Source organism: Malaya genurostris, chromosome 3 (genome assembly GCF_030247185.1).
Source record: "Malaya genurostris strain Urasoe2022 chromosome 3, Malgen_1.1, whole genome shotgun sequence".
NCBI classification, from domain to species: Eukaryota; Metazoa; Arthropoda; class Insecta; order Diptera; family Culicidae; genus Malaya; species Malaya genurostris.
In genome coordinates, this window is record NC_080572.1 from 222,890,387 (window position 1) to 222,917,340 (window position 26,954).

At 36.5% G+C, this 26,954-nt stretch overlaps 1 protein-coding gene across 2 annotated transcripts in view; it reads right to left on the reverse strand.

Moving 5' to 3' along the window:
* Window positions 1–6,238: 6,238 nt before the first annotated feature.
* Window positions 6,239–26,954, reverse strand: part of LOC131439394 (uncharacterized) — a 47,670-nt gene continuing 26,954 nt past the window's right edge. The window contains exons 3-4 of one of the 2 annotated variants that reach the window (XM_058610340.1): window positions 6,921–7,316; window positions 6,239–6,863 (exon numbers count right to left, since the gene is read on the reverse strand). In XM_058610340.1, the coding sequence (XP_058466323.1) occupies window positions 6,676–6,863; window positions 6,921–7,316 (584 nt within the window). In that variant the 3' untranslated portion in view covers window positions 6,239–6,675. Of the gene's footprint in view, window positions 7,317–26,954 lie in introns of both variants that reach the window. The other variant, XM_058610339.1, reaches the window with a different exon arrangement.

Below are 26,954 nucleotides of genomic sequence, written 5' to 3' on the forward strand. Positions count from 1 at the left end.
GTCGATACACGGATACTACACTAAAAGTCAATGCCTATTGAACATTGAGGAGTTTTGTTGGTTTGTGCAAAAAGCACATATTTTGTTTCTATTTCTTCGGCTCATCAGTGCTATGCTTGCGACCTAAACTCTGATGAGCCGAAGGCAAAACGCGAAGAAATAGAAACAATTCCTATTGTTATTACGACGGGACCAGGAACAGACGGAGCGGAAGCACCATGCTCGCGCATGTATTGGTATAACGTGGGCTAGCCGTCGTTAAGACTCGTACTCGATAATCTCGCGTCGTCCCACAGGCACACTGAGAGAGAATTCAATGAGTGTGAAAAATTTAAATGATTGAATCCTCTGAGAGTATGGCCTTTATGTGCGTGTTCTGTTGATGGTCTTCGCTTATTTCATTCTGTTTCGGTGCACTTGTGAGACGAAGCGAGATTGTCGAGAACGAATTTCAACGACGGCCAGTCCACGTCATACCAATCCATGCACGAGCCTGGCGCTTCATCGAATCCGTAGAAAACAAAAAGTTCCATTGGGGACGGATATAGCGGGATGGGTTAGTCGCAGCCTACCTGTGTTCGATTGCCAACCCCGCACACAGCCTTAGACAGTTTGTCTGGCCCGAAGAGGCGAATGACCTTATGGTTAAAGCCTCTATAATTGAAACAAAAAAAAATCCGTCGTAATAGGAATTGACTTTAATCCGTTGCGATACTGTAAGTATCGAGACCAAAAGTATCGATACTAACAGTATCGCTCTGATGCGATATCGATACCAAAAATACCCCATTCTTGAAATAAAGTATCAATACCTCAAAGTATCGACTCGATATCGGACATCCCTAGTGACAACTATTCCTACGATCGGTTTCAACGTGGAAACAGTGGAGTATAAAGATATTTGCTTCACCGTCTGGGATGTAGGCGGTCAGGATAAAATTCTACCTTTATGGTGTCATTATTTTCAAAACACACAAGGATTAATTTTTGTGATTGATTTTAATGATGGCGCGAACGAAGCTTTTTCAAACGGAAACCATCCTAAAGCCCTCCTATTTACACAGGGCAAAATATTTCCCATTCACGATTTGCGTATAAACATTAACTATTAACTATCGTATTAACTAATTAAAATTATTGTGTCGATCTGGGCTCATTTAACAACATTTATTTTTTAATGAATACTATTTTCTACTAATAAATATCCTTTTCCCTTGACACTTGTGGAATGCGCAGTAGAACATACGGCATCTAGTAACAACAAGAGTACGGCTCCGGTACTGATCAATGAACTCTGGGGTTATCAGAAGGTTATCACGTTGAAGGTTGATTTGCCATCCGCAGGTTTGATCTTCCAGAATTTCTCTGTGCAATATCGGCTGGTCCCGATAAGTAACGGAGTAGCAACTAGAGGTGGCCGCTCAAGCTCAACCAAAATGAAAACGATTTCCGGGTCATTCATATTCCATGGAAATCACTACAATATTTGGAATGAGTTCGAAGATCAGATTCCGAAAAACGATGTTTGAGGTATTTTCAAAATTCAAGGTGGCGGTTCCGGTTTATTAATTTTCCTTGAACACCCTTTCAATATGGATATTTCAGAAACGGATGTGATTTGTAGATGCCGGAAGACGATGTTTGAGGTCGTTGCCAAATCTAATATCCGGTTTATTGTTATTTCTTAAAATTATTTTGAAAAACACATACCGAAAAACGATCTTTGAGCTCGTTTTGAAATTGAATATAGTATATTACTAGGGTTTTCAAGGAATAATAATAAACAGGAAGTCGCCATCTTGGATCTCGGATCGGCCTCAAACATCGATTTTCGGTATCTACCTATCAAATTCGTTTCGAAAATACCCATACTGTAAGGATTTGCAAGGAATATCAATAAACCGGATGTCGCCATATTGGATGTTGGAACGATTTCAAACATTATTTTCCGGCTCCTACTCATCAAATCCATTCCGGAAATATTCATATGATTAGATTTATAAACATTCACTGAACAAATTTTTTTTACGACTTTTTTTACGAACTAAGTCGGTTTTCCGGTTTAGTTCGTAAATGTAGTTTTCAGTGTACTCGTTAAAATCACCATAGCGTACTCTATTGTACGAATGAATTCCCTTTGTATGCAAGCTCGTACGCAAGTGCATACAGACATTTCGGTACAAACATGTCATTCGGGCATATCGTGCGATAGGCCCGATAGAAAGTCACGTTGTTCATTTCTCATGTTTAAAACATGGAATTCAAGCATAATTTCGTAAATTGGGCTTCTATCTACGAGATTATATCAAGTATTGTGTCAATGAAACTGGTAGAGCCGAGTAATGAGCATTATATTTTGTAACAAACGCAAGGGCTTATCGTACGATATGCCCTAATCACATGTTAGTACCGAATTGTTAGGCAGCTTGAAGCGGTCATTTGTTGATTGGGTGAGTCAAATTTCAAACACTCATGGATCACAGGATTCAAGTGGTGATTCAAAAACACTGTGGTCCGGATCCACAATAAGGAGGAAGAAACATTTGTTGTCTAGTCTTATAAAGGGTGATTTTTTAAGAGGCATAGATAAATTTCTTACACACATTGCACATGACAAAATAGTACCTATCTTGTAATGTATGGAAGGTTGGTAGGATACTACATAATTCTCCATCTTGGGACAAAATTTCATCCGAATCAGAAACGGCGTTTTCTGGTGAATCGATTTTAAATTTCTAAAATCGATTTTTTTTAGTGTTAAAATCAATTAATAATTTTTCTAATATTTTCATTAAAAAATTTGACTAATTTGGTGAAAAGCACTCATACAACACTGCTTTGTAGGACTTGTCATTTTTCGACTATAGCCTATGATAAAAACACATTGTTTGAACATAACTTACGAAGTTTTTAGAAATATCTCTTCCTAATTTTTCGTTTGGCTCAACTATAAATATAACGTCAGTTCAAGAAGCGCATTTGAAGGCACCAAACACGAGAAGTGAGAAATAAAAATGTTAGAGCAAACCTCTATTTCAAAACGCTCGGGAAATAATTTTGGGATCACCTTAATACCACTCATATCCAAAGAAGGCTCCACTGATCGTTTGTTCTAAAGACATTGGAGCTTTAATGTAAAGGGTGATTTTTTACTGGTATCTTTTTGACAACACTGTTTTTGACAGATCACGCGTGAAACGTGTCTTATGTCATTGCCAAGCTTGTTCAATTTGGTGTATAATTTTGATCCTGAATCGAATTACGAACGAACAACGCTTGCAAATTATTGGATTTTACTATAAAAATTCATGCTCGGTCAAGAGAGTGTATCACACACTTCTTCCAATTTATGAGCAGTTTGGATGGCCTACTAAGGGATACGTCAAAAAGTAAAATTGCCGCTTCTTGAGTGAAGATCAGCCAGAAGCATTGTAGGAGCTACCAATGCATCCCAAAAAAGTCACTGTTTGGTGTGGATTATGGGCCGGTGGCATCATCGGGCCGTACTTCTTCAAAGGCCACGATGGGCGTAACGTTACTGTGAATGGCAAGCGGTACCGTGAGATGATTGACTATTTTTTTTGCCCAAAATGGAAGAACTGGACATGCCGGACATGTGGTTTAAACAAGACGGTGTCACATCCCACACGGTACACGAAACAATGACCAAATTGAGAATCGCCTTCGTTGAACAGAGTTTATCTCATGTTTTTTGCCCGTCAATTGGCCGCCTAAATCGTGTGATTTGACGCCTTTGGATTATTTATTGTGGAGCTATGTTAATGTTTATGTCTACAAGGATAAACCAGCTATGATTGACTTGATCACCAAGTAGCAATTCGCGTTAGTACTACCTTGGATGTCTACTATCTGAACCAAGCTTTTACTCAGTGGTCACAAGGTCAAAACATTATTTACATATTTTGAAAAGTAGGCACTTGTATATCAGGAACCACAAAATTATGAAATTCAGGCGGACCCATACGAGCTCTTCGCCAAGATGTACTTTATAATAAAGTTTTTTTTACAAAAACTGAATCTTAAAATATTCTATCGGTGAACAATTGAATTAATCATTTTTTAGATGTATTCAAGTAACGCACAGTGGAGAAAAAACTCAATAATTTCATAAAAACCCAAACAAACATTTTCAAAGTTTGTATTTCTTATTATTCTTAGAAAATTTTCGTGATCCAAGTACACATAATACAATGACAGTACTAGCCCGTTCAACCCTCTTTACCCTAATTCATGTCGTAAGTTGTATCTCTGGGCGAACTTTATTTCGTATTTCGATAGGAGGCTTATTAAAATCTATCAATCGATGTGTGCGATCATCGAATCTATTTGTAATCTCATTTTTAGGTCTTTCTTCGTAATATCAATGGATTTCCATCAGCCGCAATCAGTCTGCTTTCGGTTTAACCAGAAATACGATTTATGAAATAAATAGGGGTAAAACGAGTTAAATAGGCTAGTACTGTCATTCATTAATCCCGGGTTGGCGGCTCAATGCATAGGGCACTGGTCTTACAAATCAGTTGTCGTATGTTCGAGCCCGGACCTGGGAGGATTCGTAGTGTCAGTAGGATCGTAGAACCAGCCATGCAATGGTTCTGTACACTCTGAATCGGTTGCGAAGTCTGTTGAAACAAGGTCAAATTTGTAATACCAAGGCTTTGCTTTTACTGTCATTCCCATTGTGTTTAATTTAATCACAAATGTTTCGTATATTGATAGAACATATTTTATCTGCTTTTGGATTGTAGATAATATTTCAACTGAATATTATAACTACACTCTTAGAAAAATTAAATTTACGCTTGACGTAAATTCAAATGTGCCGTAATTTCTTCGGTGATGACACAATATTACATCTACTAACATGTAAATATAGATTTTGCGTCTGTATCGATGTAAGCTTCAGTTTAATTGACTGTGAAGTTAATGATATGACTGATCTTTACATGCTTTGTATTGTAAATGTAAGTGAATCGCGACGCTCCTTTTATGTGCATCTATGAAGATGTAACATTTTCTAAGTGTGTAGAAAGAAATGGGGTAAATTGGATGTCATTAAAACTATATGCAATCGATTTTTTTAAATATTTTTTTACATCAGAAACACTTTATTCGCTCTTCTGCAAGTACTTGGGTTAAAAAGGGAACTTGGGGTAAAATGAGCATGACAGCGTTTCGTGCGGTCCTTCTAAATACGTGAAATCGATTTTACTGACCATTTTACACCGAAAAAGTGGTTTGTGGTCAGCTGTATCATGCCTCCAAAAAACTCGTCGCGTTTTTGGTCCATTTTGTACCCATCGTGCAACGGATGAGATTCGGATATTGTCTTTCAGTTTGTCATTAATTTTAACATAAATATGTATGGCAGAGTCACACACTTTTCCCGGAGACGGGTTAACCGATTTTCATAAACTTAGAGTCAAATGAAAGGTCATACGGAATTCCTGAATTTTGTTCAGTTTCCGCCACTACAATCTACAATAGTACCGAGGTGGTGCACATCGTCAAACGTCAAACCTATCAATAATTGATAAAATGGAATTACTGTAAATTTTCATGTGACCCCCTGGTTCGAGAATCACTGTGAATTCCATTTTATGGAGTTTCGACCGCTACTTCCAAACAGTTACTTCAAAGTCGGATATCGGGACCCAATGTGACCAGTGGGACTTTGATCGGTCAGGCCATGTTTGACATTAAATGCCCTACTACACCTACTTACACTTACACTCTGACATAAACACGGAAATACGAATACGAACACATTCGAATTGTATGTGATCCTAGATCATACATAAATAAAATACACGAAATTCATCTGATTCATGATCAAATCTTAAGAAATGATTTATTCAATGTTTCACCGATGGAATATTCAAAGTTTTAATTTTTGCGAAAGCCTCGATCATAAACTAATACTAGGCGAAAATTGAATGCCAGAAACCGCATTCCTGGCACGAGTGATAATTTTATATCAAGTATATATTTGTAAATTAGTTCAGCAGCTAAATTGCGGTAGTCGATTTTGAATACTTACCCCTAGGTCTGGAAAAAACCATTTCGTGTAGTTCGCCAATAAATTCCAACAGGGAAAATATTTCTTAACATTATCGATACTACGATAAAACTAAATATGTATTGAAACGATCGCGCAATTTATTTTGTACACTACGCAAATGGATGTGATGTCTCGCTAAAAGAATACCTGTACAAGTAGAGTACAACACTAAGACTTTTATTGATATTAAATGTTTCTTTTTATGTACAAAGTTTGGATTGCTCGTTTTTATCAAATTCTTCGAAAATGATGGTTTTTCTGTTATTCAGTATCAAATAAAACTAAGCTTTCTATTGTAGTATCGTACAAAAAATATCAAAATTCAATAAAACATTTCTGCTTACAGCCAAAGTAAGGGAACTTCAAAATAAAACTATGTATTTACAATCAGGTCGCCCTAACACTATCTAGTTACAGTGTAAAAATGCCTTCTGCTACGAAAATGTATCTTTTAAAAATTTGTACAAAAATTACAGCGATTCAGATGCTGTAAGAGTGGTAAATTTCTGTTCTTCTATCAAACCAACGCGGGAGGGGAGGGAGTGTTGGAGGTGCAGTTGCACTAAACGTTTGCTTCAGTGTCGCTGTCGTACTCACGCTTCCCGTTTGCTATCGTTTGATCCCTGATCAGGCTCAGCTGCAGCATCCTGGGTCTGCATCTCGAGCACGGTCGTCACGGAATCGGTCGGGGCATCCTCGGACGACAGCAAACTGTTCATCGTGGCCTCCGGTGTGGGGGGACATTTCGGTTCGTTGTCCAGTATTCGTTCGATTTCTGGCTCTGGTGAAGAAGTTTTCAAGCTGTCAATGGAATGAGTCGGAGTGTTAGTGACATTACCTTCCAAGTTCAGTATCTCGATGCTGCCGTCCTCGAGCGAAGTGATTCGGGTCGTTATTTCGGTGCCACAGTCGGCGATGCCGGTTTCCGCGTCACGAATCAAATCTTCCGTTTCCTTAATGATGTCATCGGCCATCTTATCCGCATCGTCTCCGAAGCTTTGCGCTTTTTTCAGCAGGTTATTTTTCATGTTTTCCAGATTCTCGTCGACACCGGCCTGTTTGGGATCCTTCAGCGGTATTATTTTGTAGTCCGAACCGTCGCTATCGTGTCCGTTTATTTGCGGCAAATCGTTTTCGTTGATGCGATCGGACAGGTCCTTTTTGCCACCGCCCAGTACGTTTCCGATTTCGTTAGTCACATTTTGGACCGCACCTTTCACGTGCTCGCCGACATCTGAAAATGTAAGGGAAATGAAAATTTCAATTAGATAAGAAGGCTTCACCGTTCTATCTAAGCATTTCGTAATATTGAATTTTCTAAAAATATTATGTATTAACATTCAAGTGACGATAATATTTCATTTGGAAGACTAGTTTCATAGGCTGATGGCCAAAGCTGAACATTTCAGCAAGCCTAGCATGCACTTTCTCGTAACACTCATCGCGTCGCTGAAAACGACAAAAACTACAAAGTGGTTGAAATGAGCAACACGGAAGAAGCCATCAGCATCTATTCTGATGTGCACTTTCCAAATGTTTTTTTTTTCTATCAACAACAACAACAAAACCCGAACGAAGAGAGGGCGGTTCCGCCCTTATGCTGCCCTGCTATGAGTAGTTGCTATCCTCAAAATACGCGACCATCCGAGGAAAGAGGAAAAACATTTCCCACTTCGCTGCACCAACTGGTGTTGCAAACGTCGACCGACCTATTTATTTTCATTTTCCATTGTACCGTTGGCTTCCGAACATATCCGTTGAAACCTAGCGACTGGCACTTGAGGTAAACCGCATTTGGTGTCTGTTATCAAAAGAGTCCTACTCATAGATGTATGACCATAAAACATTGGCTAAGAATGCTACTGTTGAACGAAAAAAAGTTGAGTTCCCACCGGAACAGCGATGGAAACAGAACCGGAATTAAAATAAAAAAGAGGAAATTCCGCTTAAATGTTAATTAATACAGTTTCGGTTTGTTGATTTCGGATTTGCTATGATTTATGGAACCGAAGCGTTTGAAAGTGATGGTAATCTACGCGGACATAAAAAACAAATGCGCGGCGTTCGGTGAACAAAGCTTAGGTATGATGGTTGTTTGGTATTATTTGAATTATAACAAAACTAAAGATCATTGTCAATAACTTTTTCTCATCTTTGTGACAATTTACGGATACTCTTTGTGGATCGCAATCTACGAATCGATCTATTTTTTTGGGTTTATTTTAATAGTAATCGGAAGGAGCAAAGGCTGAGCTGTGCGGTCATTTGGGTGTTTTTGCCTTTCTCATGTAGAAAGGTTATGCAATCACTGTGAAAGCCGACTTTTGAACCGAGGCCCGGAGGGCCGAGTGTCATATACCATTCGATTCAGTTCGTTGAGATCACAAAATGTCTGTGTGTTTGACAAATAATGTCACACAATTTTCTCAGAGATGGCTGAACCGATTCTCACAAACTTGGATTCAAATGAAAGGTCTTGACGTCCCATACAAAGTTCCTGAGTTTCATATCGATCCGACTTCCGGTTCCGGAATTACAGGGTAATATGCACCAAAAACAGTGAAAAAAATAGTTACACACGTTTCTCAAAGATGGCTTAACAGATTTTCACAAACTTAGATTTAAATAAAAGGTTCTATAGCCTTATACCATTTTCCTGAGTTTATTGGGATCCCACTTCCGGTTCCGGAATTACGAGGAAATATGTGAACATTTATGAAAAAATATGCAATCAATTTTCTCGGAAATTTCTTGACCAAATTTTCACAAACTAAGAAGCAATAAAAGGTCTTGAAATTCTTTAAAAAGTCCCCGAAAAGTTGATCCAGATCCGACTTTCGGTTCCGGTATTACAGTGCGATTGGTGGAAAATTTACAATTTCATGAGTATTTTTTCACAAGCGATGACGAAACGAGGTGCACATTTTTATAAAACTTACTGCTAAATTGAGTTAGTGATTATATCAAGCTACTTTAGGACTACTAGTCCCCGGTTTCCGCTCCCGAAAGCACCGGTAATAGTAAAGAAAATCTCCAAAAACGGAACTCTTGTCGATTTCTCAGCAACGGTTAAGCCGTTTTTCACGATTTATGATTCAAATTAAAGCTCTCATTGTCTTTAAATATACTGTGCAATATCATCCTGATCCGACTTCTGGTTCCGAAATTATAGGACGATGAGTGTCAAAACATTCAAATTCAAAATGATGATGCAGGAAAACGGGTATAGCGTCGATGCCTTTCACGCTGCCCACCTGGGTTCGATTCCCAACCCCGCACATAGGGTCAGAAAACTTTTCTGGTCCGAAGAGGTGAATGACAACGATGATAAAACCTCTATAGTAAAAAATAATGACTATTCAAAACTGGTACGCGACGGTACGTGCGGCTTTGCTCCATTCACGCGTGCTTTGTTCAATTTCGTATAGCGTGTAGGGTTGCCACATTACAATTTATATTTTTCAGGTGAGAAATATGTAAACTTCTAATCCTTTTATTCAATTTATATCTACTTGTTAGTGTTCTTACAAGATCATGATAACGATGCTTTTTCTATAAAAGTACACCTATTGCCTTTCTTATATAGAAAGTTTATGCAATCACTTGAAAAATTGACTTGTGAAAATTGACCCAGAGGGCTAAGTGTTCTATATTATTTGACACAGTTCATCGATGTTCATGTATGTGGCTATGTGTGAGTATGTGTCAAATAATGTCACTCATAAAAAAAATCTGGTAATCCTGTAGCTTTGGGAATTTCACACCATCATTTAGAGCGACGAAGGAAAAAATTCGTCTAGATTTGGCTCAAAACTGATTCAATTTGTAGGCTATATTAGTTACTTACTAAACGAACCGACTTTGGTTATACTAATTCCAAGTTCCTGGTTCCTGAAGTACCAGAAGTAGTAGTAAAAAAGTTCAAAACGAGGCTCATTCAATTTTCACAGAGATGATTTGATCGATTTCCACAAACAGACTCAAATAAAATTTCCTACAGTATTATAGGTTGCTGTTTAGTTTCATCCGGGTTCGATTTCCGGTTCCAAAACTATAGGATTTAGTGCGACGAGGCAAAATAAAGAAAAATTCTTATCAACTTGACATAACTGTTTACAATTTGAAAAGGTTATGTTAGTTTATACCCAAAGAAAGTTTCTTATTTTATTCAAGATTGAAATAAAAACTTCTTCACAAAATCTTCTGGTGATATTTCTGAAAATATTAATAAAATGAGAAAGGCATCATTACACCACTAGGTGGATTAAAAAGGGTTTTTTTTTAATGCTTGATTCAAACGCATCAATTTTCGTCGGTAGAACTTGATGCGTTCTCTCGATTCCAATTGCTCACAATGCACCACTCCGAGCTGGTTCCACTATATAAAAAAGCATAACCTCCAGGTCATGAATATTCTGTACGGCCTTCGATGATGATGCATGGCCGAGGTATCCATACAATTTGATTTTCATCGCCAGTATCAATTTAATGAAGAAATATTTTCTTTTATATTATTGAAGCAGCTGTACACACGTTATTAAAAGGAGCTCGACGTCTCTCAGCACCAATTCATACGGCACCCAATTGCCTACCTTTCGGATTATTTTAAACGTTGGCAAATGGCTGGTTGGGTAACTTTCCATTTATAATGGGTTTTGATCGAGCCATTCCTTCAATTCATCATCTTCAAACTTTGGTGACGTTTTTCATTTTCCAAATCAAAATTGTCACTTGTATATTGTGCAAATTACTTCCAAAACATGCGCTCAGCTAAAACATGCTCACCATATACTATATGATGACCTTCGTTATCATATTGCTTCATATTTGGGTTATATGATCTGACTTCACAGCTTACATATGATTCTACTCAACTAACAAACAGTTCAGATAAAAGGGACTGATTTGGTTTAAGCAGCCTACGAAGTTCATGAATACTTTAGTAAATTTTTCCCAGATCCGGAGGGCCGAGTGTCATGCAGTAATCGATTCAGCTCGACGAACTGAGCAAATGCCCGTGTGTGTGTCTGTATGTGTGTTGTCAACAAAGAGGTCGAGATCTCAGAGATAACTGAATCGCGCTATTTGCACGCGCCCGTCACCCTGAACGCTAGTGGATGGTTTTGAAATCGGATGTTTACTTTTTGAGTTATATGAAATTTTATGTCAAAATTTTCAGTTTTTAACAATACATGTCAAAATTAACCTTGAAAACCGTAAATTATTAACGAAGATATCGATATTTTTGCAAAGTGAAACACGGTATTCAATACTGTTTTACGCAATTTCTCTGTGCTCCCATACAAGGTTTCTGAATTCCATTTGAATCCGAATTCTGGTTCCGGATCTACAGGATGATATATGTAATGAAATTAAGATAATGCAACTCATTTTGCAAGTAGATGGCTGAACCGATTTCGTCCATCTAACATTCAACTGAATGGTCTAAGGTTCTAAAAAAACTGCCTGTTCTTTTTTTTATCAAATCCGACTTCCGGTTCAGGAGGTACAGGGTGAATAGTGTAGAAGTTTCACATAAACTTATCGGGTTTATCGGGTTCACAGATTTTGGGAGACGGCGACCAAATAAACTTATTTCAGTTTTACCGGTATTCGGTTTTCGATGGCGGATCTTTATTTCAAACGCACTACGATTTTATAAAACGGCTACACTGATTTTCAAAAATTTCGAATCTAAGAAATGGTTAACAATCGAGTAGGCGAATCTTACTGACACTGATATCCGAATCTCGTGTCCGAAAGTATCGGGAAGAGAATAGTTAAAAGAAGGCCAACTCGAATTTAATAAAAAAAAGACTCAAATTTAAATAAACTTATGGTCCCACACAAAATTGATGAATTTTGTCCGATACAATCCGATTTACAATTTTGAAATTACAGGGAGATGAGTTTTTAAAATTCAAACTGTCAGAAACTAAACAATCTTCAAAGCTCAATTCAATACTGTTCTACGAATGGTATATGGGAGGTATGTTCTTGCAGCATTTATTACTGTAATTAGTTTAAATCAAAATAATTATGGAATTACTTTCAACTTGAAAATGCTGCCATCATCCAGTTTACATATGTCATACTCGAACGATTATGTTGTCAAAAACGAACCGTGCTAAAATCGGTCCGAGGCAAAATGCCATGAAAAAGATGCTGTTCACAATTGTATGTAACAATATAAAAAATCGTGTTTCATTTGGCTCCGAAACAGCGCTTTATCAAAAACCGCGTAAAACTCCTACTACTGGAAGAAGGGAAAAGTCGTTTACACAAAAATATCGATATCTCCGTTAAAAATGAACGGATTTTTGACAATATATGGCTTGTTAGATAGCTATTACCGTGCGGAATCTAAGCGGAACATATTTTGATTTCAAGGTCAGTTGTGACAGATATTGTCAAAAAACTGAAAATTTTGACATAAAACTTTGCATAACTCAAATAGTATATATCTGATTTCAAAACCATTCAATAGCGTTCAGGGTAGTGGGAAGACCTTTCATTTGCGACTAGTTTGATCAAAGTTGGTTCAGCCATCTCTGAGATCTCGACCTCTTAGTTGACAACACACATACAGACACACACACACACACACACACACACACACACACACACACACACACACACACACACACACACACACACACACACGGACATTTGCTCAGTTCGTCGAGCTGAATCGATTGGTATATGACACGTGGAATTTTTCTAAAGTTTGAGCGAATTATCTACCTCTTTTTTATATATAAAAAAAGGTTACAAGATATCATCTCACTGCTAGGTGGATTAAGCACGTTTTTATGTAATTATCCACACTTGAAAGTTCACACATCGCAACCTAACGAACTTTTTAGCTGCTTCTAAATTCATTGTTTAGCTTCTATGTAGCGAGAAAGTTCACGTGGAACTTATTTTGAACTTCGAACAGTCAAAAACTAACACGTGTTTTCTTGAGATAATTCCGATAAAAATCGATGCAATCTTCAATTGAATCGATTCGCTCTCTGTATTAGTGAGTGGGTTAGTATATAAATTCCTTTTCCCCATTCCCCATTACAAGTAGGTTTTTCAATTTTCCCCACACAAAAATCACAGAATTACTACAGCAAATTATGTCTTTATGATAATAATTAAATCATGTATATAATAAGTCTGAAAAGTTACCATTTGAACACCCAACTAAAATCTTATCAATTTAAATTTAACTCATAATGCAATAAATAATAATTTTAAAAAAGTTCCAGAATCAATGATATTTTAAAGGAAATTTTAAATTCTTTGACGCCACCAAACCAACAACACACTAGGCGGATGTTTGGCAACTTGGAAGATGCATGTACGACTCTCGTGTTGATTTTCGGTAAGTATATTTAGAAATATTGCCTTCCTTGACAATTTTACTGGGGCGAGCATACTGTCTCATACTTTACAGAATTTATGATTAGGACAGACTGTTACCGAATGACATTTATCCATTTTTTACAATTTCTCTATTAACCATTACGAACTTGTGATGCAACGCATTAAGATAAACATAAACAAATACTCTGTCGACATGAATTATGTCTTCAGTTGCACAAATCTTAACATGAATGATGAGCAAAATTATTGCGACTCCATTCTTCCCAACCTCAACTCGTCTCTTACCAGATACAACATGAAAGTCGTTACCTGTATGTTACTCGACCCGAACTCGAAAAAAATATTTAGTCTTTCAAGTTCATACCTGGTTTGAATACCCGAAACCCGATCTAAATTTTAAACCCGAATCTGACCCGTACACGTTTATTATGAAAAAATCGATACTCGCATCTAACCCGAACACGACAACCTGTTTTTTTCTGAACCCGGACCCGACATGCACACCCTTCATTAACCTGACCATCTCTAATGCACACCCTTCATTATGCTTAACACTTTCATGCGAACTATATTTAAACTCCATACCATACTCTCAATACAACTGGAATGTATAGGGAAAGACTGTTGATCCAGATAATATTCGGGTAAAATTTTATCTCCACCAGCAGGATTCTGAAATAAAAGAACGTACGTAGGGCTGAGTAAAACCTACTCCCCAACAATGCTATTAAAAAACGAAAGTTCAGTCCGTTACAGTCCTTTGCCCCAATCAGCCTCCACCAGAACTGCCCACTTCATTGCTGTATTGGTGGAAATGACAGAACACGCGGTAATTTATGACTTCCACCCAGTTTGGTTAAAACATACCACACTCGTTTCATGTCGGCCGCATGCATACAGAAACTGTTCCTTCCACCCGGAAATGGATAAACAGGACTAAACGAGCGGGCCGTCAAAACAAAACTTCACTGTTTTTATGCTACGAACATAAATCAATCTGCACTTCAATAGTATTTGTTCGGTTCAGTTAAATCGAGTGGCATACAAACATATGGGGTGAATACGTATTTATTCCTCCGTATAATCGCGCATTGAACAAATCATTCCGGGAACTTGATTGGTTGTCTGGATTGTCAGTTTGCTGCTTATCTAATGGTTGAGACCAACGTCAAATATAAAACAACCAGCTGAATCTCCCTGACGTTGCTCGGAAATGTTTCGTAATGGTAAGTGTGCAAAAAAATCTTGGGAATAGTCCGGACAATTTAAATATTGAGTGAAAATATCACTTCCGAGAATATCATTCATGAAACAACCATCCACAAAACTCTGAATCTCGAAGTTTACAAGTGATTTTTTGTGTCAGCGAAACTTGATGACAAATTTTCACCACGAAAATAGGGGGGACGCACGTAGGTTGGTCAATATGGACAACAATACTTGAATTTACGTTTCGTCTAAAACTCATCAGTGCGTAGCAGTTTATGTTGAACTGTTACCTCCTACCTGACGGTTCAACATAAACTGCTAGGCAGACGTAAATTTTATGCTATTTACACAATACTTTTTTGATATTACACCTAAAAATTTTTCCTACTTTCCACTTCCAATATGAACAACATTATTTTTTCCTGTTCTAATGCCAACTGGTTGATTACACTGCACAATTTAGATTAACTCCAATAAAACACTATTTAGCATGAGTTTGATTTTAGAAGTATTGGAGCGCAGAATTTCTCATGTCTCAAATACACAGCAGGCGCCGCGTTTGAATGATGCGTCAGTTGTTTAAAATTAAGTTAAAATATTTTATAATAAACTAAAAGTATAAATCAGCTAAATTTTATTAGTTTATTTACTATTATACTTTATAATTACTATTTAATCAAATTTAATGTATTCTTGTCACACCGAATTCGTTTTAATTTGCTTTTATACTATTATCGTTAGGTACATAAGGTTAAGTACCTTTAGTTACCTACTTCCATGGCATTCCTATTGTACTGAAATCGTTATTAGTTTTTTTCATTTATATGATATATTTATTCAGGCCTATTTGCGTACAAGCTTTACGTGACCGATTGAACCGATTTTTTAAATAGTTGAATCTCGTTGTCACCCTTTTTCTGGGGGAAGAGGAGCTTCCATTTCCCTCCTGCGAGGATTGAGGGGAACTTTATTCGTGGTTCGTCTCGTCATCCACTGCCGCATCGATGGTATTGTTGTCGATTTCCGTCTTCTTTTCGTTACTAGTTGCTGTAGATGCACCTTGTTGTACATTGGTTGCAATTGCTGGTTGGTTGGAGGGTAAGTTGTTAACTGCAGCTGGTGTACTTTGTTCTATAGGGATGGATTATTTGAAGGGGATGCTTCATTGTTATTGGTGGCTGTTACAGGTGTACTGGGGTTGCTTGTGGTTGGTGAAGGAAGCACCGTTGTCATTTGGTGTAGTTGTCTCCTTGTCCAGTTTATCACATGGCTTACCGTAGTGAACAGCTTTTTGGCAATATTGACATGTGGACATCTGATTGTCATAGGTAACAAATGATTTGCACGGAATTCTTGTATCTTGACCGAAAATAACATAAGAAGGTATAGCCTTCTTCAAGTGTATGCTAATAAACGTACGCCATTTAGAATACTGGGGAAAAAATTCTTCCACTTTTCTTTTTCGATAGAGAGAATCTCTCCGTATTGGGACATAGTTTTGCGAATATATGAATCGGTGACGCTTGAGGGAAGATCATGCACACGCACTTCTATAGTACTATCTTCCAGATATACTGGAATGTTGTACTTAATGTTCTCGTGCTCCACATAGTGCACATTGTTATCGTCTTTTGCGAATTGAATTGCATCCAACTCTTTATAAAACTAGATGTAAATAACATTATTTGTCTTATTGCATTGAAGAAAATGCACACGTTTAATGTCAAGATGCATTTGCTCCTTAAGCAAACCAGTTTGGTTCCTTAAGCTAAGACAGTTTGGTTGGAGAAAATTTATTCCACATTCATCACTGGATACCTTACTTCGTTGTCCAATCGTTCTGAATATGTTTGAAACGTGTTTGTATGGATCTGAAAAAACTTTGGAATGATGCAATTTCTTATCGTTCATTACTACTACATCTACATTACCACTATTTACGATTTGAATGAAATTTATTGAGCGCGTCTTCAGTATGGCAAACTATCGATTTATCATGAATAGCGAGCCCTATTTGATTCGAGACTATTTTTGACAAAAGGGTGAATGCATTTTTTTGCATGCACTAGCTTCAAATCGTTGAAACTAAATGACTTTTACTTGCGCAAAACTGATGTTCGATGGTAAGATATTGATCGAGTGCATTAAAAATTATAAACTCACAAAAAAGTGTAATGTTTCTCAAAATATTGCAAAACTTACAGAAAGAAAATGATTCAATTCAAATATTCAAATATTATTCATTCAAACCTGGTATGACCCACATTTATCGCAAACTCGAAAAGTGTGTTATGAATTACGAAGAAGTTATAGCTAGAATAAATCACGAAAATTCATGTTCTTGATAAAAAAGGTGGGTGGGTAATGTCAGAGACTTAACCAGATTGACGTGAATACGAATAGCATTGGCTCTCTGAAATTGAAACTGTGCCCATATAAAGCATGATATCAACTCCGGCGAACAAAAAATACAAGCTTAAATTTCGACTAAATTTTTTGTTTAATTGCGTAATTTTAGTATATTTAAGGTTTAGAAAATCTGTTCTTGTAACTGTAGACTTACTGATATTTTTCGATTTTCATCCTTAACCATCTTAAAATTTCTAGGATAAAGATATTTCTAAACAAATTTATTGCTTTTTATCATATTCTAGTCCTCAAATTACTTTTTAATCAGAGCATTTGCAAATATTTACCGATTAATTTCTTACCGTTTCGCCTCTAGCTTCTTAAATTGCTTAAATCAGTTCAAATTAAACTGTCCTTTTCGATTTAAACCGCCAAGAAGACGCCAAATAAACACAAATTTATGTAACCTTTTTTAGGCAGAGGGGCCAGTTCAATTTGAACTGCTTGAAAGACTGTTGATGCGAAAGCGAAATGCGATGAAAGCGAAATTAAATATGTATATTTTGCACAAACCAAAAAAAAACCCTGAATGTATATATTAATTATTTTAACTGCAATTTTCTCACTTTGAAAATGGAATTTATCAAATTACCATAAAATGTTGGTTTTAAAAACTAATTTTAAATAACAGTATTGCAACACCGGAATCTGTATATTGTTTGAAATATTATATCTTCGGTTAGTTTTCAATTGAAAAATCATTAAACTTTTTTTAGTGTTAAAATTTTTTAGAGTGTAAGATTGATTTCCTACAACTTTTTCTTAGTTACAATTTTTGTATAATTAAATCTTTTGATGTTACAATAATTCGAAGTTAGTGTATAGAAAAATACATCCGCCTTGCCAAATCTAGAGTCTAATGAGTCTGTTCCGTCCGTCCGTTCCAATAAAAAAAACTATATATGACGAAGGTAGTATTTTTTAATGTTATTTTTCTAAGCGAATTTTAAAGTTATGCGTTTTTTGACAAATTTTCGTTCACGAAACGTCGAGATTTAGTGTTGCCTCGAAAACATATTTTATGGGGACTCTCTGGGACATGGTATTTTTTTTCTTTCAAAATAATTTTCTCAAGATAATACCAGATCTCGACGTTTTAAAAAATTTCTAATTCGGAAATTCTCAAAATTGTTCCCAAAATCGATATTTTTCAATTCAACACCTCGACGTTTCATGAATATTCTAGACATCTGGAAACAATAAATGTTTTCCAGTTTTTCAGTTGTTTTCTGTGTATTTTCAAAATTATATGATTTTTTATGCGAATTTTCGAAGTTATGCTTTTTTCATGCGATTTTTATGCGGTACTTATCCTCCGCATCAAAAAAGATTTGAATTTGTATTGAAATGAAATATAACTAGAAATCTCAGCAGCTTTGACCATTCCTTTCATTCTGTGTCAAAAGACACCGGTCAAAATATGTAAGGGAAGGTGTTCGGTTGCCGGCAGTTTTCAGTTGCCACCACCCCACCGTAACTTTTGACAGCAAGCAGATGGCGTCATTCCGATAAATGTCATGTATGTGCAATAGCAGCACGTTATTTTTGTGAAGAATATCGAAGTAAACAGACGCTTGTACTTTTTGCTGCGTTCAAAACAAATTTTAATTGCGTGAAAATCCACACAAAAGTTTTTCTCTGACTTTTTTATGGTATCATAAATTGAAGAGCATCAACCGGAAAGGTGAGTGGATTGAATATTTATGAGGTGAAATCGATCTATTTCTTGATTTCATACCGGATGCTATCCAAATTTTCTCAACCAAAGATTTGTTTTGTCATTTTGTCTACCGATTTCGGTTACCGGTTTTTTTCGACAAATAGTGAAAAATTGTTAGTGATATGCAAGCTGCTGTCGAGACAAAGCAAGCCAAAGTTTTGGTCAAACATTTAGCTGCTCTTACAGCAAATGCTCCGGCTAAGAAAAAACGTGGAAGACCGGCCAAATCAACACCAAACATCGACCAAGAGAGCCAAGGCGAAGTCACCATTAGACAATGAAGACTTTTGTTCAAAACACCTCCGAAAAAAATTAATTCCGGTTTTCCTTTGAATAATTGCATTCTTTACTTACATTTTTCCTAAATTTCTTGGGGTGCCGGTAACCGTACACCTTTTTTGAAAATACAAAAATTTATCACTTTACTAAATTGATATTAATTTTTTTTCAATCAAATCAACCAACTTAGTTTCCTAATCAGTTGGTAGCTAGGGACTTTAGCTTTACATTAATGTATATGTAGATGTCCGCATAATGTGCACTGTGTCCGAAGTTATGAGCTTAAAAGAAAAAGGGTGCCGGTAACCTAACACTCTCCCCTACACCGAAATCTACGGTAAAAATAATGTTAAAAACTCAAACTCTTAGTTTCAAAGACGTGCGTGTGTTTGTGTGATGTAAAATTGATTGTTTTTGCTTTCAATTGCGAAAAAATGGAATTGAGGCTGAAACAGCAACGCGTTAGAATTTTGCTTTTTTTTGTAACGATTCTCGAAAACTGCTATAAGTTTACTCAAAACTTACCAATATTTCGTACGACAAACCAATTTTTTTTCCTAATTTTCCCACAAAGGAGTTTTTGATGAAAGTACATATCCAAGTTCTAATCCAACATAAAACAGCAAATTGGCAGAAGGCCACAAAAATGAAACAGTTTCCCGTGCTTATTAGCATAAACCACTTCAGTTACGTGACGAGGAAGCATCATACTATAGTGAAAATGAAGATGTTATTAATGATAACTGATGGCATCAAGTCGTCCATCCAGCAAAAAAAAACTACCTATTCTTCCGACACCAAGATACCGCATTAAAAAGTACTTCGTTTATTCCAGTCATCGCTTATTTCTGCCAGCAAGCATCGACCTTAGAACGAAATGTGGTTCATTTAGAGAAACTTGTGCAAGATTCGCATTATTCTCTATTTTGCTGCCTTTTTGCCGTGTGAAAACTTGCGGCGGAAAGTGCATTGGCGGGGAAACAGCTAAAGCACAGCCGCATTGTCGGCATCTTGTAGGATCTGTTGGAAAAGTTTTCACGCTGCACCGATTTTGGGTGGGTAGGAATCATTGTGACTTTTGTTGTCGGCCTTTTGTTCCCAGCCAAGATAAAGGAAACTATGCGGCATAACTTTCAGACAGTTACATGTGATAATCACATAATTAGCCTGAAGTTCCGTCTAAAGAAGCTATTTCACGATCTGGTGAATAGTCTAGAAAATAATAGATGCAATCACAAGCGCACGTGTTCGACGTTGTGGGCGTATTTCTTGCTTCGATGAGTATGATTATGCATTTCTAGTTCTGTTTAATCCTTTTGATTGTCCTGACAGATATGAAAGATTATATAAAAAAGCCTTGAGAACCGAAGTCGATGTCATTCTGGTCACAGAGAAATCGATAAAACCGTATCTAAAATTCCACAGGTCAACCACATGGCAATCGAACTGGAAGAATGATTCAGTCTTACCGAGCGTCCGAATTGTCCGAATGAATCAATAATATTTGATCAGATGTTTTCAATTTACCTTAGGCACGCTATTTCACGTGCCTCTTTTCGGTTTCCCTGCTGGGAGCAGGGAGGTCGAGTAAAGCGGGTCTCAAACGACAGAATGGTACAAATTGGTAATCACGAGTGCTGACATGACTACGAATTGCTTTCCGTGTCTGACAGAAAGTGACAGACTCGTGCACAGGAACTGATATGAATTAGTTTATTTGTAGTAGTAAAGCTGGTAAAGGTTTTTAATTTTTAATAAATCTTAATTAAAGAATCGATATTGTGCGGAACTAAGCTGTGGGTTATGCTTTCTATGAAAAAAAAGATCAATCACACATGTACGTCTAAGTAATGTTACTGTAATTTTCCCATTCAAACTGTAATTAAATCGAAATTGGCAATCAGTTTGATTTCATTTAGGCGTTAACCTGATGGTGTGATTTGGACACATAACCGTTTTTATTTTTCTTTAACCTTCGTTTTTAATTAACAGTTCATGTTGAATTGGCGGTGAAGGTGATGCTATTTGTTAAACACTTTATAATTTTTGCACCAAAGTGGAATGTCCTAACTAACTAATATTCAAACTATTGTCCATTACTTTATACACGTCTTAACCACCTTTCAGGCAATTTATGGATATTACGCCAAAAAAATGTTCGCATTTTAAAGTGAACTAGGCACTGAATTTTCTAATTTTTTCGTAGGAATCGAAATGCATGGCCCATCGATTGAAAAGCAAATGGTAGTCGAAAGGGACCACGTCTGATGAGTACGACGCATGGGGTAGCAACTTCCAGTTAAGTATTCTAAACCGGGTTTTGCTTTGTATGCTCATCGTCAGTAACTATTCGATGTTAAACTGATTGATTCTTCAAAGCATAATTTCACAAGTGTTATTTTCGGTTTCCCATCTATCTTTCATTGAATTCATGTGGCACTTATTTTCCACACTTTTGGACTTTTTGCATAACTTTTAAACGGTTTGTTGTGCAACATGTCAAATGTTACCATTCGCTTTGGACTGGAATTATCACCTTTATTCAATATTGCTTGCAACTAGGCATCTTCAAACTATTTTGATAGTTTCACACGTTCTTCATTTCTCTCATCAAAATCATTGTAGCACTATTCTTCAAATTATTGCTTTTCGCAAATCATTACTTTCTGATGCAAAATTCGACATTATTAACACCATAAAAAATACGATGTTGTTTGTTCAATGTCTTGAAATATATTGAATATGTTTGAAAGAAGTCATACCTTCCAAACGAAACAAAAACTTAAGGTTCATTCACACCAAATAATCATTTTCGACTCATTGGTATCTTAACGATATATGCCGATATATCTTATATGTTCAAGAAAGAATTACAGTTGAGTTTTAAAAAATTAGCCTCAGTGAGTGCATTTTTTTTCAATTTGCTGCATTTTTTACCCTTACACTCCGGATCCAGAAGTCGGATAAAATTGAACAACAGGTTATGAAACTATAAGACCTTTTAGTTGAATTTAAACTTGCGAAGATCGGGCCAGCAATGCCGGAGAAACTCGGAAGTATTTTTCCATAATTTTGGCATTTAACACCCCTGAAGTTTGATCCGGATGAATTTTAACAACAGGCTATAGGAACCTTCATTTTAATTTAAGCCTGTGAAAAATAGCACGACGGTGTCTGAGAAATTTGAATCTAAATGTGAGAAAATCGCTGCAGCAGTTTCTGAAAAACTCGAAGGCACTTGTTTCCATAAATAACCACAATTTACCTTATTACTCTGGAACTGACAGTTAAATCCATAAAACCAAATCAAAAGCAGGCGATGGAATTGTAGAACCTTGCATTCAAACTTGGTGCAGTTATATTATGTCGTTTTCGCTTGATGCCAAATCTAACCCAGTTTCCACTCTAACTGCTGTCAAACCGTTTGTTAGAAGCCAGTTTCGAACCTAGTTTCAACGTTGTTAAACTGAAAATCGAGTCAGTTCCGAACCTGGTTTTTATATCAGGTTTGCTCAAACCTTCGTGGCTAAGTGAGAAATCAAAACAGTTTCGTGAAAAGTGTTTGTTTGATGAAACTACCCTGGGTCATTTTCAGTTTTCTCAAGCGAAAACGACATTAGAGAAAATCGAGTTTATATCTATTTTTTATTTTAAAACGTTACTCCGCAATCGGAATTCGGATTCAGCTGAAATTCAATGGCAGGTTACGAAACCATAACAGCTCCTCCGTTTACGTAAACTTTTTTTTACGTTACCTCTTTTTACGTAACTCTTTTTACGAACAAAATCCCAAACAACGTAATCTTTTTTTACGAACAAAATCCTAAATAACGTAAACATTTTTTTCGAACCTACTTCGTCAAAAGAGTTTTTTTTGCATACAATGAAAATCATTTCCGGCTCATTTATATTCCATGGAAATTACTACAATATGGGTATTTTCGGAACGGATTTGATGAATGAATGTTGGAAAACGATGTTTGAGGTGGTTCTGAATTCCAAGATGGCATAGCCATGTACTCCAGTTTTCAACAGTCTTGATAATCTGAAACTGATTTGTCTGATATTTTGATCTTTTTTCTACTAAATACGTCTATAATTTAGATCTCCCGCAGATATTAGGCTACTGCTTCAAAAATGTAAACTCTTACTAATAAAAACCCTTCCGAAAATATGCATATTGTGAAGGTATTCGAGCAATTCGAGAAATATCGACACAAATTGCAAGGGTTTTCAAGGAATAATTGAAAGCCGCCATTTTGGATTTCAGAACGACCTCAAACATCGTCTTCCGACATCTACAATTCAATCCCGTTTTGAAAATACCGATATTCTGATGGTTTGTCACGAATATCGATGAACCGGAAGTCGCCATCTTGGAAATTTATGCGACCTAGAACATTCTTTTCCTGCAAATACTAATAATTTTTGTTCCATAGTTATCCATAATGGAAATGGTTATCCAAAATGGGTAACATATCCAATAATATACATACATGGGGAAAACTTTTCTTACGTTGAAAATTCCAAATAACGTAAACTTTTTTTATCTCAAAATTCGATTTACGAAGTCCCGATTATTACGTAATTGGTGGTTTGGGTGTATATGAAAATGGATTCAGTGGAATCTGAGAAAATCAGATGCATCGTTTTAAACATTTGATGCATTCCAACCTGTTACTCCGGATCAAGAAGTCGGATCCAAATATCATTCAATAGCAAGCTTTAAAACAACAAAACCTTTCATTCAAATCCAAGTTTGTGACAATTGCTCCAGCGGTTTCTGAGGAAGTTGAATACTCTGTTTTGATTTTTTCTATAGAAACGTATTAGAATTGCTAGAAAGACAGACTTTCGAAAGGAGCCTCGGACACCCATAATGTTATATACCAATCGAATCAACCCGACGAAATCGGAAAATGTCTGTGTGTGCACTTTTCGAAGAAAAGTTGAAAGCTGGCTGTCATTTTTGATTCCGGAGATATAATAGTATAAGTGACGTAACCGACAGATCGTGTTGTTTTAATACCGCACAATTTTTTCAGAGATGGCAGAGCTGAATTCTACGAATTTAGGCTCATTTTAGAGCTACTATTCAATTTTGGATGAAGTTCGAAAATTAAATGATTGTCACTTACACTTCTGAAGATATAATGGTATAAGTGACGTAACCACCTACTAACCACACATTTTTCATCGGCTAAATTTTCTCGAAAATGAGTCAATGAATTTCGTTAACTAAAACTTGTTTTATAACTTACAATGTCAATCAAATTTGGCGAACATTTCCGGTTCGGGATAATGTTATATGTGACGTAGCCGACAAATCCCAATGTTTCTCAATGCAACAAAATTTCTCGGTGATGAAAGAATTGTTTTCGAAAGACTGAAACTCGTTTGAAAGCTACTATTAGGTTATATGATAAGTTCACGATACTAATGACTGAGAACAGAATCTTACAAATCAGTGTTTTCAACAAATAAGTGGAAACATATATTGGAGAAGCCAAATGAATAAGAAACTCACAGAAAAGATGATTTTTTGGAAAAAGATATACTCAGAGACAGGACACGAACCTGCGTTCTTATGCAATCCGTGAATACACGTCACCATTTCAGCCATTCTGAGTTGTGGTAGATACGGCTCTATCACAAGACTGGGCTTGGTAAGCGCGGTCTAGATCCTAGCAGCCTTACGACCGGAATCATATATCCAAATATCTTCTCTGTTCATCAGACAACAAATACTAGTCTTCTCGTTCCATACCTATTTTTTCGCTCAAGCACTCCTACGAATGTCTTAATGGCAAGATAAAGGCATTACCATATCACTAGGTGAATAAAGAAGGGTTTTCGTTATACATTCGTTACTTTGGAACCGCGATTCGGATTCCAATTAGATTCGATAGCAATGTATAAGACTGTAACACCTTTTTTCGAATCCAAATTCATTAAAATCGATCGAGCCAACCTCGAGCAAATCGAGTGCACATTACATACTCAACCACACACGCACACATACATACTCGTATACACTCATAGAAAGACATTTGTCGATATCAACGAATTGGATTGAATAGTATATGACACTTGGCCCTCCGGCCTTGGTTGCAAAATCAGGTACTTAGAGTGATTGCTTAACCTTTCTTCCAGAAATGACAAAAATCAAAGCAACGCAACAATTTCAGTGGCAATTTCATCTTATATAAGGGGAGAGTGGGTGAAAATGACCATTATTGGTCTTGCGCAAAAAATAGTGCGGAAAATAATATTTTCACTCGGAATGTTAAATACTGTTCGAAAGCTACAACCTTCAGTTACAAAATGCTTTCGGTTTGAGGTACGGGTGCAATCTGACTCGGAATGGAGAATCTCAAAATGGGTGGGGCGAAAATGTTGAGCTCCATGAAATCAGCAAGTTTTTTTGTATAATAATAAATTAACGACTCACAAAAAAAATTATTTATCTAGGAACTAAACTTATAAAATAATAATGTTAATTACTCAAAGGGAAGGTCATTTATTAGACTAGGAATGAAAAAAAAATAGTCAATATCATACTATCAAATTCAACTCATCATATTTTGGACAATCCCCATCTCTTCATCTCTGTCGCATCCCGAGTCACCTTTCCACTTCTCTTCAACATCAGTGAGTTGGGGATTGGGAGGATTTATATCCTTTTCGAAGAAACCTTCCCTATTGTTTCGATACCGTTATATCACTTCTCCGCTATAGTGAAAGCCTTTTCAAATCACGTGAGCTTTAATGTACATTTAGGAATCTATTGTCTTGTTGACTTTTATATCCACAACTTCAAATATCTTGCCAGATCATAAGCTTGCCAGATCATAAGAATTCGTTATATTGACCATTGGATTTATAGAAATTTCGTCTGGAAAGCTGAGTTTTGTTACATTCAGTCGTCGATGAGTATGCATCCTTCATATTTAGTAAGAATCTCATTGTACAACTTTCGAACATGTCTTTTGGCCAATAGATTCGGTTTCAGTGTAATTCTTCTCCCAAAGGAATCCATCTGACAGTGCTTTGGCTAGCATTGGAATCATTCTCGCAACACCTTCAAAAACTGCTTGATTTTAAGTTCTACTATGAAGTAAGTAAGTCGCCCCTGGAAATATTCTAGAATGCAGCACACGGTCGAATTGATCAATCTCAACAATTTCGCGATTTTCAAGGCTGACCACATCGGATTTCCATAGTCGGTGTGCAAATGACTCAAGTTTCAGTATCAAATGATGTAGACCGGTATTTATCAGTTATTGAATCGGTGAATTGGTAAGTAATTAGTAGGTAACAAGATGGCTAAGCATCTGAATTTAAAACATGCTTCTTCTCGCTACTCAGACAGTAGAATAGGGGTTCCCAAACTATTTTGGGTCATGGACCCCTTTACTAAAATTAACCATTAACAAGTTACTTTGAAAATTCAATTTCTTGCTTTTTTTTAATATTGATGTAAAATATGCGGATGGTCAAATAAACAAAACTTTTTTAGCATGAATATTTCAAATAACAACTTATATCAAACAATAGGGGGTCGATTTCTAGACTTCGCCGACCCCCATAGTCAGTTTTCGCTTACGTTGACCCCCGCTAAAAGGATATCGGCCCCAAGGGGTCTATATCGACCACTTTGGGAACCCCTGCAATAGAATAACGAGAATTTGATTATTTTTTCTCGTGCTCTGCAGAATCAGCTAAAATTCTAATGCAACGCATCGAGCAAGGGACAAAACATACTCAGTCTTTTAAATAGAGAATGGCGTGTTTGGTTTTATCATTGACATAATAATTGAACAATGAAATGAGCTTGCAGTTTGTGCTAGTAAGAACATTACCCTGATATCAATGTTACAA